The 19,828-nt window shown below is 32.1% G+C and overlaps 3 protein-coding genes and 1 non-coding gene across 5 annotated transcripts; 1 reads left to right on the plus strand and 3 right to left on the minus strand.

Moving 5' to 3' along the window:
- The first annotated feature begins 3,527 nt into the window (after positions 1–3,527).
- Positions 3,528–5,087, plus strand: LOC108323698 (F-box protein SKIP1). Its single transcript, XM_017556224.2, has 2 exons — positions 3,528–3,940; positions 4,275–5,087. The coding sequence occupies exons 1-2, from the start codon at positions 3,594–3,596 to the stop codon at positions 4,846–4,848; spliced, it is 921 nt and encodes a 306-aa protein (XP_017411713.1). The 5' UTR covers positions 3,528–3,593; the 3' UTR covers positions 4,849–5,087.
- A 1,318-nt stretch (positions 5,088–6,405) lies between these two features.
- LOC108323691 (protein MULTIPOLAR SPINDLE 1) lies at positions 6,406–12,365 on the minus strand. Of its 2 annotated transcripts, XM_052879753.1 has the most exons (12): positions 12,330–12,365; positions 11,887–11,925; positions 9,387–9,582; positions 9,253–9,310; positions 9,030–9,176; positions 8,881–8,946; positions 8,602–8,681; positions 8,181–8,235; positions 7,612–7,725; positions 7,247–7,439; positions 7,042–7,112; positions 6,406–6,824 (listed from the first exon to the last, which is right to left on the minus strand). In XM_052879753.1, exons 3-12 carry the CDS (start codon positions 9,537–9,539, stop codon positions 6,640–6,642), a joined length of 1,122 nt encoding a protein of 373 aa, XP_052735713.1. In that variant the 5' UTR covers positions 9,540–9,582; positions 11,887–11,925; positions 12,330–12,365; the 3' UTR covers positions 6,406–6,639. The 2 variants fall into 2 exon arrangements, with proteins under 2 accessions (XP_052735713.1, XP_017411702.1); XM_017556213.2 differs by lacking the exon at positions 11,887–11,925.
- An 8-nt stretch (positions 12,366–12,373) lies between these two features.
- LOC108345888 (eukaryotic translation initiation factor) lies at positions 12,374–18,520 on the minus strand. The gene is made up of 9 exons (XM_017584729.2): positions 18,003–18,520; positions 16,734–16,805; positions 16,180–16,275; positions 15,674–15,865; positions 15,367–15,464; positions 14,666–14,753; positions 14,243–14,593; positions 13,908–14,153; positions 12,374–13,791 (listed from the first exon to the last, which is right to left on the minus strand). The coding sequence occupies exons 1-9, from the start codon at positions 18,183–18,185 to the stop codon at positions 12,763–12,765; spliced, it is 2,355 nt and encodes a 784-aa protein (XP_017440218.1). The 5' UTR covers positions 18,186–18,520; the 3' UTR covers positions 12,374–12,762.
- On the minus strand, positions 17,270–17,373 carry LOC128195092 (small nucleolar RNA snoR103). The gene has a single exon (XR_008246665.1). It is a non-coding gene; the product is annotated as a small nucleolar RNA snoR103 (small nucleolar RNA).
- Positions 18,521–19,828: the final 1,308 nt, after the last annotated feature.

The raw sequence follows: 19,828 nt of genomic DNA on the forward strand, positions 1-19,828 counted from the left end.
TGATCAGTCTCAAATGAAACATTAGGCATAGAAAAGAAAAATAATTACTGAATAGAAAATTGATGAAACTAAAGTGTACGCACGATTTTGGTTTGTTGATTTCCAACCTTAACAATAGGTAATTTAGTCAATCATACTTAATCTATATTGGAGATCTCATTATTTAGATATATGGCCAAAATTAATTTATAAACAATGTAAACTTTAACTTACCAAACTTATCAAATCAGTTTTGTAAGATTGGGTTAAGTTTAAAGTTCATTTTTTAAAAATGATATCAAAATTTATTAAGGAACATGAAGAGTAAGATTAGTTAAACATATCGTGTCACTCATGGTTGAGTCCCTCTCTATTCCTTCTCATATTTGAGTTTTTTGGCATGATAGTTTTGTAAGATTGAGTTAAATTTAAAGTTCATTTTTTTTTTTATAATCTACAAATTTAAATCAATGAAGTTTGATTCATTATGATTGTCTCAAGTGTTTTCGATTGTTACTTTCCTTGCTTTCAATAGTTTCCAACACTTTTAACTTAGTTAAATTCTATTTCAAACCTATTTATATGATAATAATTACTATATCAATGTCATATGGTCTTTTTCATCTTTGCTCACTTAAGCGAGCATCTCATCTTGCTTAAGCTATACTTTATGTTCTAGGATAAGGTGTTTTTTTACTTCATTCACTTATTTATTACTCGTTTGGATGATCATTTAGCCTTGCTTAAGCATGCCATCTAGTTCCTTGAAAACCAACTTTCTTACTTTACTTTCTTGAGTTAGTTCAATTCATTGTTTGATGTTCCCTATTGGTAGAACTTTTTACTCTTCTTACTCAACAAGCTGGAAGCCTTGCTTAAGTGAGCCTTTTCTTGTTTAACAGTTGACTGTTTCCACCTACTTAAGTAAATCATATTTCTCACTTAGAGAAATTTTTCTATTTTTTAATTTGACTACATAGGAAAAACTAAAAAAAAAACATCACAATGTCCAAGGACATTAACTTTTGAAATTACTATTAAAAGGACTAGTTTTTACTAGCTTTTTGAGTCGTTCAAGGTCATGGGCATAAGAAATGTAATATTTTTGGTACTCGTTGTATACTTTGTGATTATCAATTTGTTGTTACTAGGTATTAACCTCTTTGAAATTAGTCATGTGAAGGAATTGATGAATGTAAAACTAAGTCTTAAGGATATTGGTTAATTCAAATTTCTCCTTGGCTCTGAAATTGTCGGGTCTTAACAAGGAATCAATCTTATCAATGAGAATATGCTTTTGTTGTCTAGCTAATTTCCACATTAACGAATTGTTTGGCAAAGCTACATATATCCAATCCAAGTGTACTTCAAAAACTAGTTAGGAGAGTCTTTAATCTCACAAGGACATAAAGCTATCAATTTGGTCCAATTCACAAGGTTTGACCCTAACCCACGTTGGATGGGGTCAAAAAGCCCTTATTAATAAAGCCCATAAGATTAAAAAGACCATACAAGTCTCGTGGGTTAGAACATGAAAATAGGCTTTCTTTTAAAACACACACACACACACACACACACATATATATATATATATATATATATATATATATATATATATATATATATATATATATTATTTTTTAAAAATATATTATTGAACTTTTAGTTTAGGTCGGTCAATCTTGACCTTTAAGAAAATTACCCAAGATTGATCTTCAGCCAAATCGTCTAAGATTGACCTTCAGCTCGGGTAGGCACATCTTTGCCTCTGGCTCATGCCACTCTGTCTCAAACTTCAACATGGGTCAGCCTGAAACAACCTTCGTCTTGAGTAGGACCAACTCAGATGAATTCAGCTTAATTTTGGTTGGGGTTGACTTGGTCAAATTTGACCGAATTTCAGCATAGATCAAAATTCGACAGAATTTAGCTGAGTCGACCCCAATCAAAATTTTGACGAATTCATCTAAATCTGTCTCAACTGAAATTCGGTTGAATTCGACCTGGTTAATCCTGGCAAAAAATGAATCGAGTCTACCTCATCTCGACCTTTGGCCTAGGTTGGTCCATCTTGACTTTCAACCTTAATCAGCTTGTCTCAATCTTTAGGTTGAGCCGATCCATATGGACAATCAACTAAAACTAGTCCAAATTGTCTCATCTTAACCTTCGATTTGGACTGGCTCGTGACAATTCAGCTTAATCTTTGACTCATTCAAAGTATTGTTTTAAGAGTTAATTAAAGTCTTTTACTAGTGTCAAGTTTATTTTAACTGTGATTTTAACTCCCTTGAAAAGAAAGTTGAGACTGGAGTTTTTTTTCTAGCTCCCTCATTTAATAGCCCCTAAAAGAAAGGTTTAATGAAAGATGAGCTAAGATTGACCTCTATACCATTTCTCAGATTCACACAAGCTCAGCTCCTCAACTTCAAGGATTTAGTGTTGCACTTTCAGGTATACTAGTTATTTTCTTTTTCTTGGGGTGATCTATTTTCTTACGGAAAAGCAAAAGTGGCTTGCTCAAGTCACTTGTGAAGCACAGTGGATTCTGTATTTACTGTGACGAGTTCAGCTGTCATCTCCTGTGACTATCCATCCATTTTGTACATAACTTACAATCCGTTTCATGGCCCAAAACACATTCATTGATGTGAAAGAAGGTTCAATCTTGGTCTTGTTTCTTCTTCCTATTCCAAAAAACTCAGGTTGCTACATTCTAAGACCCCTTATACCCCTGGGCTATTTCAAATTCTTGCCTCTAAGGTTGGCATGTTTTGGATATCCACATTCCAGCTTGCAGAGGGGTGTCAAAGTAATAACTAATAATTGATCGTTAATTTGTTTAAGCTTCTGTTCAACTGTCAATTCAGTTAATTATAGTGTGTTTGGAAAGCAACTGTCAATTCCATTATCCAAACCAGCAAAAGTAAAAGCAAGAGAAATTCATGTTGTACAACGTAACTCTATTCCAAACCTCCACTTAACCGGTTACTCTTTCTATTTTCTGTCAGATGCTTCTCTAAAGAATAGTTTTCAACTCATTACTTCAAAAGGTATGCAAAAAACATTCGGTATTGGGCCCTTTAAAAGAATTCTGTATTGGGCCCTTTAAAAAACATATAATTATGTCTTAAAAAGCAATTTATATATTACAATAAGTAAAACAAAACAAAAAGATATTTATATTATGTAAAGAAACTATTAGTATATGTATACATTTTTTTCATTTTTTTTAATAATTATTTTTTAAAATAAAATTTGTGGGAATATATGTGCTAAACGTATACGTGGTTATTTATTTTTGTTCTAACACAATTGTATTAAAATAAAAACACTATATAGAATTAAAAAAATATACGTAGGCCAAATAAAAATATAATTATTTTAATTTAAAATAACCGTTATTTAAAGATAAAATTTAAAAAAAAATTATATATACAAAAATAAAGCAAAACAAAACATTATAGAGAATTAAAAAAAATATACGTAGGCCAAAATTTCAGAAAAAAAAAATCTATCCTTCATTATATCCAGCTTAAAAACAGGGTATGAAATGGAAACACTGTAATAAACAGAGGATTGAATTGTGAGTGAAATCTGATCCCAAAGGAAGAATGAACGCGGAAACTGAGCCAAAGGAATCTGAGTCAGATTGGGGCGAGTTGACTCGCGAGTTACTCATCAACATCCTCTCTCGACTCAGCGTTGAGGATCGATGGCGCGGCACCATGATGGTCTGCAAGTCATGGTTCAGCGCCTTCAAGGATCCCTCTCTTCACTCTGTTTTCGACCTCGATTCCCAATTCGACTCACCCCTCGAGTCAACTCGCTGGTGGACCCCTCAGTTCGAGGCCATGATCGATTCCATGCTTCAATCTGTCGTCAAATGGGCCCAATCCTCTCTCACCCAGATACGCATTCGCCACTGTTCCGATCGCTCTCTCGCCCTCGTCGCCCAAAGGTTCCAACTTTCTCCCAAATTCCCTTACCCGTTTGTTTGAATGTTTGAATGTTCGATGAAAGTAATGAATGTTTTCTTTGTAAAATCAAATTAGGATAATTAGTATTTTTTACGTAATTTTAGATCATTTAACGTGAATTAAACATGTCATAATTCGTTATGGTAGCATTTAAGATTTCAGTAATATGTACTTTACGTTTTTTTTTTCTTTTAAATTAGGGCTTTGATTCCGAAATTCCAATATTTTAATCTGTGTGTTTATATGTTCCTTCTATTGTGAATAGAACATTAGGTTGGAGCATTTAACACTTTTTAAAATATATTTGAAACTCAGATGCCCGAATATTGAGGTGCTGTCTATCAGAAGCTGCCCTCGTGTGACTGACGATTCTATGTGTAAGATAGCTTTGAGTTGTAAGAAGCTAAGGGAATTGGATATCAGCTATTGTTATGAGATAAGCCATGAGTCATTGGTGCTGATTGGAAGAACCTGTCCCAACCTTAAGGTTCTCAAAAGAAATTTCATGAATTGGCTTGATCCTTCCCAACACCAAGGCATTGTTCCTAATGAGTATCTAAATTCTTGTCCACAAGATGGAGATGATGAGGCTGTTGCAATTGCGAATTCCATGCCTGATCTTAAGCATCTTGAGATTAGGTTCTCCAAATTATCAGCCAAGGGTCTCAATTCCATATCTCAGGGATGTCCTAACCTTGAGTTCTTGGATTTGTCTGGGTGTGCTAACCTAACTAGTCGAGACATTGCAAATGCTTCTTGTAGTTTGGTGCACTTGAAAGAAATTAAGAAGCCAAATTTCTATATCCCCAGGTCTGTCTTCCACACTGAAAGGTATGGACATTGGAGTTTATATGATGAGAGGTTTCAAACAGATATTTTCCGAATCTGATCAGTGAGAGGAAGATTCATCCAAGATATAAACACTCTGAATTCATCACCTCATCTTTCTGCTGCTTTGTGAAAATCTTAGTTGGATCTCTAAGGTCCTTGTCAATTTGTCACAGTCAAGTATATATTGTAGAAATTACAATCTATGTAATTATATGTTGTTTGCCTTCCATGTATTTGTAATTATTTGACTATATGTGCTGTCTTGTCTCAGGTTTCCATAATGGATTTACATTATAGTATTCTAATTGTTTTTCTCCTTTGATGATGATGATGCTGATGCTGCTGCTGCTGCATTACTTCTTTTATGTTTCTCTTCAGAGTACCATAAGTTGTCTCAGAAATTTATCTTAGTACCCTCACTGTTTCCAAATATATAAGCTTATAGAACATTTATCTGCAGCTAGAATTTGAATAGGTTCATTGAGTGAATAATTGCCTTGTTATTGTAGCTACTGTCATTGAGTAAGTTTTTGATTCTGATGTTTGAGATGAGTTCACTCTTTTTGTACAGAATGCCTCTGTACAAAAGAATTTTTTTAATTCGCCAACCTTTACTTTTTGTATACCTATTCAAACTTTTTATTTTCAATAGATACACGGTAGGAGTTAAGCCATAGTAGTATAAAATAAAGCTTAACAAATACATGTTAATGTTTGTTATTATGGTATGGTAGTATTATAAGTAGTTTCGCTTTTTTAAAGGTATACATGTTTTGTAAGCTTTTTTTTTTGTCGTTGAGTATTATTATTGGTACCGTTTATATTGATATATATTTATCTTCTACAAATATAAAAAATAAAATAAGAATTTCACTTCTACAGTTAATATAAACATTTATCTTTAGAGTTCATATATCAACACACACTTATAAATGTTATACGTTTGTTATGTTGTTTTACCTGTGTTTTATATATATTGCAAAAGTTCTGTTGTCTCTCTTCATGTTAGCTAAGCTTATGTTGATCGAGCTCGAGTGGCCGAGCTTAGTTTTTAGTCGAATCGTTGGAAGATCTTGCATGACCCAGTTATCCACATCCGCATCCACAAGAAACACGAAGACGCTGTTTGGCTTCAGCCGCAAGGGAGATCTTCCACACGTCTTGGACTTTGGGCCAGTCTCGTTTCTTCTCCAAACTTTATAGAGGTATTTTGATCAATGCAAAAGAACTTAACACACCTTGACGAGCTCTCCCTCTCACATATCTTTGTTTTCTCTTTTCTTATTCTTTTATATTATGAGTTTATATTAACTCTTTAAAAGAGATCTTGCTAGTTCTACTGTGGATACATCTTTAAAGACAATGATTATTCACAACTCAGAAAATCCATTTAATATTTGTTCTTATCAAATTTCCGACATGTTATGCATAGCATTATACATTTTTAAAGTAAAGCATGAGTACAAATATAAAAATTAAAGCTGCATATGTAATGATTTATTTTATTATATTTTTTATTATCGACTAATCTAAAAGACCATGTAAAAAGCTTTTAGCTCTGAAAATTAAACCGAGAAAGTTTGAAGGTTGGATAATGTTTTTGGATGGCATTGTAATGAAAGCAAGATGAAGATACAGGTCTAAGGAATTGGATATAGAGAACTAAAAGCGATGAATTGACAGCAACCTGATGAAAAAGCCAACAGTTAATGCTACTCACCATGTACTCGAGCAGGACATTTCAGCAGCGCTCGTGAGCAGGTTCTCGCTTACACAATTTCAATTACCAGCATCATATTCGCTTTTTCATTCTCATCCATAATATTTTTTTTCCAATATCCGATCATGCTTAGCGAAAAAGGCAATTAATAATATCCGGTTTAAGCTTCAGAAACGATGAGACACCACCAAGTTGTTTCGCCAATTCACCTGCGACTCGATCCATATAGAGCGCATATAGTCCATTTCTGCTTTCTAGAAGTTCTAATGCTTTTCTTGCCTGCACAATTGATGTCACCCAATCTTCAAGAAGCACTGAAATGTCATTGTTACCACAAGTTACCGCTCAGTTTAATTTTTTTTAATTTGGTTCATCTTTATTACAGTCAGTTAACAAAAGAATATACAGTATAAACGTAACAGTATAGAAAAATACTAAATGTTGGCTCACTTGTATTTGTTTTGCGTCAGAAAAATCAAGACTCGATATCTCAATTAATTAGTTAAGTTCGGTATAAAGTATGAAGCATACCGTTGTCAAAATCTTCAGCTTTTGACCACTCTAATAAGTAATCCGCAACTAAAAACTCGATAAGCTGGATCCTGACAACCGCATAAAAAATAGATAAATTGTTGTCTTTAAAAACATCATTACTTTCCTCGAAACCTGTATTGAGATATTCGTTATGGCTTATGAATCTGGACATTATACTATTGCGCTTTTGCTAAGAACTTACAGTATGAACATACAATCATGCATTTCAGGAAAGTCATCGTCAAAAGGATCACAGAAAAGCAAACGTTCTGCTAGCACCATAAGTCTTTGACACACTGAAAGAATTGCCCGCTGACCAATATAAGGCTCGCTCCCAAGTTTGCGGATCAAATGCTGAACACAAAATTGAGCATTGGTCCCGGTGTATTGAGACCCTAGAAGATACGTATTTAAAAGGAACGGCAAAAAAAGAGACAGAAGTCAACGATTAGAATGATCCACAAATAAAAGATCACAATGGCGACAATTTTACAGTAGTTTACCGTCTTACACATTGACCTTAAAAAGAAATCTACGATTATTCACACAATCTTAAACTATGCATACCATTTTCCAACAAGGACGTGCACATCTGCCTAATCAAACGTGTAACTAGGCTGTTGACAATTCCTTCAACAAGTTCGTGGTTCCTTCCCGTAGATAAAAGATTCTTCAACGTAACTTCAAAAAAGACATACAAATATAATCTTCAGAGTAAATAACAAAGAAATATGATGGTGGGCTACATGTGTAATGGTGATCCATAACGAAAACCTAAAAATCAAAGTTAAACTTAGTATAGCTCGAAAACTTTTGAGGTAAATCGCTCATAGCTCAAATTACCACTTGATGTGAGAATGGGAAATAGGGACCAGTACTAAGTTACCTTACAGTTCATCATAGTCTTTAAGGGGAGAGTGGGAGATTGATCATGGTATTGCATGTTTACAAGATAAACTACTATGAAGAGCGGTTAGTTAGAATGATAGTCAATGCCCTAAAGTCTTGGGTTCACAATATTTCAATTATTTAATCAAAACCAAAAGAAGTGGAAAAGCCAAACAGTCACAAAAGCAGCATACGGAATATAAACTCTGCAGCTTGATACACCGGGTTCTCAAATAAATAGCACATACCTAATATAAAATCTACAGCTTGATGTGCTAGATTTGAAAACTTGGAATCATACACCTGCAAACTAAATTGAATACACCACGTGAGCAAAAAAACATCAACAAAGCATGTCAAAAACAGTTATTTGTTCATATTCTATTCAATATCACTAGTATTTATGAACTCTGCTAAGAACGGCTGATTGAGAAAGAAGAAAAGACTTAGATGATGAATTTCTCATAAATTCATTGAACGAAAAATATATAGAAAACAACAAAGATAATTATATATAGTAGCTGCAAAACAGGCTAATAGAAAAATTGCTAACCGCAAAAAGATAGCAAAAAACCAACAAACTGTATAATCCAAATAGCTGTATTATTCAAATGTTGAGTAGATCATTTCAGGAAAATAGAATACTAAAAAACAGTGAAGCATCCTAACAGGTGATAGCGAGCTGCACAGGTCCACGAGAAAATCAACAGAGGCCCTAAGCTGTTCTGCTTCATCCTCCTTAATTAAATCTGCGAGTTTAATTTCAAAATCAGAAAACAAGTTTAATACAATTCCTTGCACTTAACATCAAATATTAGTCATGCCATCCTGAACTATTAGATAAAACACCCTTCTAATTACAAATTATGAAAGAGGCAGATAATCTGCGTGATTCACCACACAGTCTAACACTCAGTTGTTTATAACTATAAATGCCGTTCGAATTACCTAAAGAAAGCCGCTGCTGACTTGAAGAAGGAGAACCTATTTTTCTTCTCCTTTCCTTGAATCGCACTACAGAAAGCCAATTTGTCAACGGCAATTCAAAAAGCGTAGTTATGTAACAGAGTAGCTAATAGTGACGACTATAATTAAACCTTGTCTTAGAAATCTGCGTCGAAGGACATCGCTGAATCTACTGTCGCAACCAGTTCCGTGATGCTTAGGGTTTCCTTCTCCGAAATTATCGAAGAAATAGCACTTGCAAGCTGCACTCTCCGGGAACAGATCGCAGTGCGAAGCATCTACATCCAGAAACTCAGAATGAATCCGTGATTTCGAGTGAACGTGAGTTTATACGCGAGAGAAATGAGAACGAACCTTGAGCGTCCTTGAGATCTTCTCTGAGCCTCAGGATTTCTTGCTTTCTTTCTTTAGCCTGAGAATCCGAAGGTGAAATAAAACTGAAGATTGGAAGGCATTAGATTGGAATGAAAACGAAGGAAGTGTCTAACCTTTCGCTTCCAACGGAGAAGAGCGTTAGATTGCGAAGGAGACAGCGCACTGGACTCGTTTGCATTTTTCAGAATCTTCGATCTGAGAAGCGATATCGCCACCGCTAGCTTCAGCGATTCATCGTTCCCTCTTGCATCTTCCTTCTCTGCCATTTACTTTAGATGAACACCAATCCAAATCAAAAAGGCGCCAAACCTGTTGGAGTTTTACATTAAAATAAATAAATTGATACGAAACAAATTTATATATTTGCACTCTAGTAAAAAAAAAAATATCAAAGGCCTATGATGTATTTACACTTTTAGGTATCTACATCTCACCAATAACTTTCTTTTTATTTTTCATCAAAATTATGCACCAAATAACCAAAATGAGTGATATATATATATATATATATATATATATATATATATATATATATATATATATATATATATATATATATATATATATATATATATATATATATATATATATATATATATATATATATATATATATATATATATATATATATATATAATATCATTAGGTTAACTAATTTAGTAAAGAGGAGTTATTACTTAACTAATAAGTTTGTTTTTTTATAATGAAATGTTACTTAAATTGTCGCTTTAGCTCCTTACTTTTTAAAATAAAAATTATAACATAAGTCATAAATTAACTTTAATTTTTCTAGAGATATGGTTATTTATATCATCTATAAACAATCTTTCTTTAAGTTTTTTTTTCGTGAATTCTTTATTATATTATTTTAATGAAAATTTATAAATTAATATCTATCAATAATACTTAATTTGTAATATAATTACTATTAATAAAATAAGACATTATAAGATTATAAAGAAAACAATTTATTTAAATATATAAACATATGGTACTAATATGATTTTATCAATATAGATGACAAGAAACATTGCATAATCATTGATTTATAAAGACTTATTTAGATAACTAAAATATATACATACAAGTAAAAGAAAACTCACGTACAATAAATAAATAAATAAATAAGATAAAACTAAGAAAAATATTTAAAAGTCAACTCACAGAAACAAAATAAACTGATGAGTCCAAAATAAACGGTTCATTACAAAAAAATTTATATTAAAGTATTTTAATATTAAAATAATAGAATCTTGTTATTTTTAAACAATTATAATTTTTTTCAAAATGTTATTTTCTAAATAAATAATTTATTAAATTCAATATAAGAGAATGTATATATATAATAATTTCTCCTAATTTCAATAATATTCTCGTCTTAAATTACTAAAAACATCTTTAATAATTTAAAATATTTAGGTTAATTTTTCTTTAATTATTAATTTCATAACTTATTTCTAAATACACATTTAATATTTTTTATAATATTATCTATAATTTATTTCCTAATTTTTATTTGATATTTATATAATTATAATTTCGTTATTAATATTTAGTATAGAAAAAAAATGTCTATTTTGTCACTAAATTTTATAATATCACATTTTTTAGTTGTGATTTTCTTAATTGTTTAATTAATTTTTTACTTGAAACTATGGATGGAATAATAAAATATGTACTGCACCCATTATCATCCCTATCAACAATCCCATGAATAAAAAAGTTAAGATAGTTATTTAGAAGTAACCTACAAATAATTTATTTAAATTTTAAAAATAATTGTGTCAAATTAAGAATAAAAACATCTTTAAGCTAATTTATTATTTATAAAGAAAAAATGTCGATTGATTTATAATACGATTATATTTGATTTTTTATTACTAAATGATTATTAAATTAATGGTTTTGTACAAATTTTCAGTTATGGTCTAAATCTTATATTTTTATATATACATACCGATTAAAATTGTAATTATTAGTTAAACAATAAAAAATTGTAGTATATAAATTCGTGGTCGAACATAAATCGAATGTGTTTTACAAAGTATTAAAATTTTGGACTCGGACTTTTTATTTTTTATTTATTTTTCTAATATATGATTCATTAAAATTAGTTCTTTAATACTAAAATAAAAAAATATATAATAAGAGATAAAAGAATCAAACTAAACCAATAAACATATAAATGTTAGAATATCAATACGAAATTTAGATAATAACATTTTAAAAAGTATAATAATTTTATAACTTTCTAAGTTAAATAAGTACGAATAATATGACAATTTCGTAAACAAAAATTAAATACATGAATGTGATTTAAATTTTTGAATCAGTTATAAAAATTACATCCAAAATCGAAGTTAACGCAATAAAATAAGTTATGTCGATTATTGGCATATTCAATTTGAATCGGAACACTTTATGAACAATTTCATGTCTTGAAAATATTGAATTTTTCAAAAGCAAAAACAAGTACCTACATTTTAAGGGAATCCCGTGATGCCATTTTAGGTTCGAAAGGAGAATACCTTAATAGTGTTTCAAGCCTTAAATTATTTTCATAAAACTGTTTCTATTGTCTTACATAATAAACGTCAAAGATAGAGAGAGTACCAATCTGCATCCGTCACAACTCATTCACAAGTCTCAAATCTGTGACAGGTACACAACATAAATAATTATGTTATTTTTAAGATATTCTCGACTCAGGTAGCTCGATACCCTAAGTTGACAACCAAACAAAAAACTATATACTTTTACCTCTTTCCAATTAAATTCCAACCTAATATCTGAAAATTATCAACTCTACATTTCACTGCAAATTATTCCTAAATGTCACTAACAAACGTATGTTTCAACCAACATTTAAATATTAATCACTTCGTTTCAAATTTAATTTCAATAAAAATCATTTTAGGACAAGATAGTTCAGAATAAAATTTGCAAAGACTATAAAACAGTATGAGAAGATGGGATTTGGCATATCGAAATTAAATATAATAATCCCGTGATACTATGAGACGTTCCTCACTCTATAGGAAGGAAATAAGTGATACCTGGACATGCACCCACACAAAGTTGAATTCAAACCTTCAAAAAATACATGCCAAAGTAACGACAATGATATTTATGAACTGACCAGTTTAACAATTACTCTGTCAAGAAAATAAAGGGAAAAAAATGAAACTAATGAAGTACAAAAACATTTGGACCCCCGGATGGATGGGCCACTCTCTTGGCACATGATTAGCCAACTGGAAAACAAAATCCGTAGCTTTATGGTTTAACTTTTCCCTCAAAAAACACCTCTACGACATGAAAACAAAAAAAAAAATTATACAACTCGAGAAAATACCTGATACTGGAAGCTCCCACTTTTATAACATACTGTAATACAAAGTGCTCTAAAAAGTGAGAGCTTTTATAGGGAAGGGAATTTGATGTTCGTTCAGTTACAGGGATCAATATTCTCATGCAGACTCATCTGATTCAGTTGAACAGACTCTGACAGGCCTCAATATCAGATGCTTGTGAATCCAACACAGCTTGCCCAGATGCAGAGCTAATTACCTGCAATGCAGCAGAAAATATTGCTTTCTGGAACCGGTCATCCTCCACCTTCTTCAGGACGTCTCTCACCACCTTAAAATCCAAAGCCCCAGCCAAAACTAGTTTCCCTACTATCTCACCAAAATTATTTGGTGCTTTAGGTAAGTCTATGCCGATATCATCCAGCAGAGAAGCAAATAACATGCACCCAGTTCCTATGTCTCTGGCTGAAAGAATCTTCTTCACGAACAGATACTCAAGAAGTTTGCCAACAGGTTCAACACATGGCGGACTTTTATCTAGTCCAATGGAAATGGCTTCCTTCACAACTTCGGGATGATAAGCCGGAGCTTTTAGTTCCTCCACACACTGCAATGCCTCGTCCAAAAGCCGGACACTGAAATATTCCTCCAGAAGAGAACTAGTTTTACGCTGAAGTTCGTCAACATTCAATTTTGGAGCTGAAGCTTGTGGCTTCTCAGAGGGTATGGCAGAAACAGCTTTAACAGGTGAAGGCATTTGAGGTGTGGGCTCGGTACTCAAACCAACATTTGATGGACGAGCAGAAGGAGCACCACCACCTCCATGCACCAGGGCACTGCTTCTCCCACTTATAGTACCACCACTACCTTGAGGTAGTAACTTTGAGCTAACAGTTGGTGTCTTAGATATGAAAGGAGACTGACCACGCCCTCCAGCTTGCATGCCTGACATGTCTCCTCTCGGCATTGATCTTGTCCTGGGAACCTCCCAGTTGTCATTATCAATTCCAGAAATCCTCCTTGTCCCCGGCATCCCAGGCATCATACCGCCAGTACCAGGTCGGGCAATTGGAAATCCTCCCTGACTGACATTTCCTTGAACACCAGAAGTTACACGGCTATTTCTCATACTTGCAGTGGCACCTGGACGCAATCCAAGATTTTTCTCTGCCTCTGAATGAATTTCAGTGATGGTTTTGGCTTTCACCTACATTAGTAAAGAAGCAGAAGCAATTAATAGATAAAAATAAAATAAAAAAAGCAATGGAAGTGCCTTCAAACTGAGTCATAGCATATTTTCAAGAGTAAATCGAGTAAACTTACCTCTTCACGTCTAGGAATCCAGTTATTAGAACGCAAATCTAGAACATCACGAACCATAAACCGCAGCCGTGGAACAAGTTGGGGATTGGTGCTCAATTCTTTCAAACGACTGAAGTACATATCATTAATACGCCTCGATTTTTGGCTTTCATCAAGCTGCTTACCAATAGTGTTGAAAAATTGACATATAGCTTCAACATTTTCCTCAGCTGGACATACCTTGCTGTCAGGCGGACCTAAAAGCTCCTGTATTAAGCATCAGTCACAAAGGTAAGTGGAAACTCCAAAACCAACAATAAATTATATAACAATCGAGTCTCAAGTCCTGATAGAACCTGAACAATGTGATGAACAATCTTTTCGGGAACCATTTTTTGCTTCAATAGCTCACCAATTAAACGAATGTTTCCAAGGGTTCGAATCTTGACAAGTCTGTCCTTATCCCTTCGCTCCATCTCCTGCTCAGGAGCAGTCATCTGTCTCACTTCTTCCCTCAGGTTATCTGCACCTTCAAAAGCCTCCTGGCAGTTATTCAAGAGCACTCTCTTAAAAGTGATTTCCTTCCCACCAGGCTCATCAGATGGGAATGGAGGCAGCTTTTCATTAAGATCAGAACATAGCTGGGCATACATTGGGCAAAATGTTGGTTCTAGCACTGCCTTATCAAATATTAGTGAAATAACTCCCTGCATTACCAAACAAATCAATTAAAAACAAGAATGTGATAGAAAAATACTTATTAATAGAATAAAATTAACCTTCAATATGTCGGCAGATGTAATGCCAGAATCAATCAACTGACCCTTCAAGAGATCAAATTTCTCAGGAGTCAACTTATTTAGTATTCTGCATTGAAATGGTTCACAGTACTGATTATCAGTATCAGAGGCCATGTAATTCTGAAGAATCATACCAGTCACATGAGGGAAGAAGCAAATACAAAATGTTAAAAAAGAAAGTTAACTTTCATTAGTTACACAGAAAATATATAAATAAATTAATCTAGTCAAAACTCAAAAATATTGACTTAAGATTACTTTTCACAAATTCAACTTATCTAATGTGAGTAAATATGTAAAGTGAGAAAGATAGATTGCACCCACTCTTGATTTAAGGGAGTTAAGTAACAATGTTCTTCAACTCAATCAAAGAATCCCTCGCCTTATCTCATACTTTATATACCAATTAAGAGAAGCAAAGTCCATTTTTCACATATAGTATGGTGCGATCCCACAAAATGATCTATATTGTTATTTTTGTTGTTTTTACTAGTCAACATACCGCTTTTAATACACTCTTTATTATTTGGAGAAATTCATTCGACCTCTACATATATCAAATGGACATCACTCTCTATTAAGTGGGACACATGTGAAACTCACCAAATAATAAAGGGCACGTTGAAATACAAAATCCCCATTAACTTATTAACAAGTACTAAAAGGTAGAAATCTATTACCCTTTAACTGTCTTTAAGACACGATCTTTATCAGAGAGAGTTCCCCTTCTAGCTGACCATGGCACCTCAGCCTTGACTAGTGTTGGAGTAGGTCCCCCCTGATTTAATAGAGATAGAAGAATTGAAAATAAGATAAAACAATTCATTACACATTGCATAAAGAGAGAACCACTCAATGCCACCATATTAAAAGCTCAAAAAAGCTTTCACTTTTCACTTTCTTGTTTAATGATAATGTAAAGAGCATTAAATGTCACTAGATCAAACTTAAATACAAAACATTAACATTTCTGCCAGTTATCAGTACCCCTTGGTTAGAAGATATTTGTGCCCTTGAAAACTGAGAATTCAGTTGCTCTTGACGATTATTTCCAAACTCCCTATTCTCCTTGAGATTATCCCAAGACCTCTCATCTGCATTACCAAAAGGTTGGCCAGATCGTCCACGCCAATCACGATTATCTGGCTCAGAATATCGATTTTGAAATTGATTTGAGGGCTGCAGAAAATATTATATACATCAGTACACAGTTTGAATAGTTGAATTTACAATGGTAAAAATATCACAAGTTAAATTCATTAAAATGATACGAATTAATTGAACTAATAAAAAAATAATAGAAACAGCAGCATCACATACTCAATTAGACATTTTACCATTCCTTGATCACTGATGAATCACTGTAAGATACTATTATATTCACCCCCAAAAATAAATCAGCTTTTCAAGTGCATTAATCAATTTACCAAGAGGATGGAGGAAGAATAGGGTCTTAGTTAACAGCACAAATAGGAGACAGAAAACACACTCACGTTACTTTCTGGGCGGGCCCAACTTTGATCTTCACCAAAAAGTTCAGCTACAATTTCTTGTCTGATCTTCAAAACATCATCAAGGATCTCAACACCCTTAGAACAAAAAGGTTCAACCATTAGACAAGTGATGAATCAGTAGGCACAAAAACTGGAGCACTAGGTTGAAAAAGAGGATATGTGGAGAGAAGAGACAGGATATTTAAGAAAACAAAGGATCACACTTAAAAATTTATCCAGAGGCATAGGGAACAATGTAGGTTGCCTTTCAAGGAACAAGAGAGTTCGGTAGAAAATCTGGCAGCCTCTGTTTAAGTTTAATTAATACAAGTAAACGTATAACATAACAGTAGACACAAAAGGCAAGCAATACGCACAGGCTATTAGAAAGATGAATCCAATCACTAAACACCAAAGAATTTTAATTAGCCACAATTTTCAAATTAAAAGGAAAAGAATAACATCTAGGCAACAGATGGAAGAAACAGATTTCCTTGGGAAAAAAGTATAATTAATTAACCATAACATTAAAGCAGCAATAACATAAAAATTACCTCTCTGAGTTGTAAGAGCTGCTCCCTGGTATATCGCACACGCTCACGACCTTCAAACCGGGAATCTCCAGCCTGTAAATTCAGAAACTTTTAGATACAAATCACATGACATATACACAGTTTAACTATCACAATTCAAAAAGACAACTTCAAAAAGTACATGATAAGTCAGAGATAGATGTATTTAGATCATAAGCGGTACTACAACAAATGCAGAATTCAATTAAACTATGTTCAACACACAAACAATCGCAACTGGTATGTAAATACAATATTGGTTATCATTCTGTCAACAATTTTTGTAACACAGCAAACAATTCAACAGATTCATTTAAAGCCTCTGCAAGCACTTCCTTCAAACAAAAAGTATAAGATTTATAACAATCTCCCCAGCACTGAATCTGAGTGGGGGGGCAATAACATCCAGGCAAAATGTAGATAAATGACTCATTAAGAAAAACAGTGTAACAAGGAAACGATATCATATCCTGTGCCACATAGAAGTTGTCACATCCACTATAATTGTGAAATTAGTTCAATGTATGTGGGACCTTTATGGGTAACTTGAAATTTAGTCAATCCCACCTAAAGCCCACATATTGCTTTTTGTCCATATTTACAGCAGGTACACATACTTAGTGCCCAACCAAGAATTAGGACATGCAAATTCAGTTTGCCCCTTTCCTCATGGGCATTAGGTTAAATCCCTGTAAAAACTGAAAAAAAAAACATTACAACAAAGATATTCTTTTTTTTACCTTCCAGTTAGTTGATTTTTTTTCATTTTTCTCAAGAGTTTTCTTTATGCTTCAGCACCCACACAGCCCTAAATAAAATGGCTTAAGTGCTTAAATTCCAAAACACACCACCATCAAATCAAATCCACACACGTCCAAATCTAAGCATTGGACAAAACAAGCAAAAAAAAACGAGTGTCAATGACAATTTCCAAATTCAAAGTGTAGCCAAATAATTCATCGCAAAAGTATAAACTTTACAGTGGAAAACAATCCCGATGATTGAGCCTTGATATTATTCATCACGCTAATACGAGATCCAAATACACCCACAAGAAAACGTTTAGGAAAGACACACCCAGCTATTAAAAAATAATAAAAAACAACGATAAAAAAACAAAAAATGGACAGAATCCTTCATGATACTAATTTCAATAGAAAGCGAGATGTACAGAAAGATAAAGCAAGCTGTGGTGAGAAAAAGGTAAATTGAAGCGGCAAAAAGGCAGATCCAGGGAAAGGGGATTGATACCTTGATAGAGAAGGGAGAGGGAGAGCCGCCATGAGGACGCAGGAGAGGAAGATCAGCAGAAAAGGAGCCAAAAGCAGGGGAAGCAGAAGACGAGGATGAGGAGTCGAATCGAGGGCCGAGGAGCCTGCTGCCTTTTCCACCGCCGGGCCTCAAGCTCAACACCGTCTGATCACTCTGCTGCATGCCTCGCGATGCAATCTTGGCCGTCCGATTCGACAGAGCGTAATGGATTCAGCAACGCCGAAGCACAGCGAAGCCCAGCGAATAGGAGAAGAGAAGGGTAAAGGGAGAAAAAGGGGAAGAAGAGAAGGGATAAATAGATGATAGATTGAAAGGATTGGATTGGGAGTACGCTAGGTATTGGATATTTCTCTCTCTTCTGCCGAGTGAGAAGAGAAGAGAGAACTGCGTGCGTGAGTGAGAACGGAGGGGTCACAAAAAACCCTTCTTAGAGTTGTGTTCACCCTTGCGTACCGTATCTATACGTATCTCCAATCGCCCCCACTCTTTCTTCCCAAAATTAGGTTTACCAAATTACACCCCCTCAATAACCCTAAATTCACATTCGCCCACCCAGAATATACATTCATTTTCGCACATCCTAACGTAAATCTATGTGGGCCTGCTGCTAGGTTACGGCCCATGTTTCAATATAATAAGAAGAGTGTTTCATCCTACACCTCCAAGATCTCATCCTACACCTCCAAAAATTTCACTTTTAACCTTCTGACATCTCATGTACCTTTATTTTTTTCAAAACTTTATTTTTAACTTTAATAAATATTTTTCTATTTTCTTTTCTTTTTTATTAAAAATAATCTTCACTATCTTAAAAATAATTTAATTTAATTTAATTTAAAATTTAAATATTATTTAAAATAATTTTGTATTTTAATAATTATTAAAATATAATTTATATTATAATAATAGTTATATTAAAAACATAAAAATAAAATAAAAATAAAAATAATAATAAAAAAATAATAATAAATTTGATTTAATATATTCAAATATATTAAATTATAATAAAATATTAAAATAAATTAAATAATTATTAAATTTTAAATAAAAATAAAAATTTTAAAACACTTATTTATATATTAAATTTATAAAATATGTTAATGCTTGTGTTTTTATTTAAAATTTAATAAATATTAAACTTAAATAAAAATTATAATATTACTTATTATATTTTTATATTTTAATAATTAATAAAATATAATTTATATTTTTAAAATAGTTCAATTAAAAAAATTGAAAAATAATAACTAAAATAAAAATAAAAATGAAAATAAAAATAATACTTAATATTATATTTAATATATTTAAATATATTAAATTATATTAAAATATTAAATTTAATTTAATAATTATTAAAATTTTAAAAAAACAAAATTTTGAAAATTTTGTTAATCGGATATAGATATCCGATAAGTTATGTATCGGATATCCATATCCGATAAAGAATGATTTTTAAAATTTTATTTTATATATAAATTTTAATAATTATTTAATTTAATTTAATATTTTAATATAATTTAGTATAGTTAAATGTTTTATTTAATATAATTTTATTTGTTATTTGATAAATAATTATTTTAAAATTTTGTTTATTATTTCAATTTTAATAATTATTTAATTTAATTTAATATATTAATATAATTTAATGTATTTGAATATATTAAATATTTTATTTAATATAATTTTCTTTTCTGTTATTATTTTTATTTTAATTATTTTATTTTTATATTTTTAATATAACTATTATTATAATATAAATAATTATTAAAATATAAAATTATATTAAATAATATTAAAATTTAAAT

Source organism: Vigna angularis, chromosome 1 (assembly GCF_016808095.1).
Source record: "Vigna angularis cultivar LongXiaoDou No.4 chromosome 1, ASM1680809v1, whole genome shotgun sequence".
Taxonomy (NCBI): Eukaryota; Viridiplantae; Streptophyta; class Magnoliopsida; order Fabales; family Fabaceae; genus Vigna; species Vigna angularis.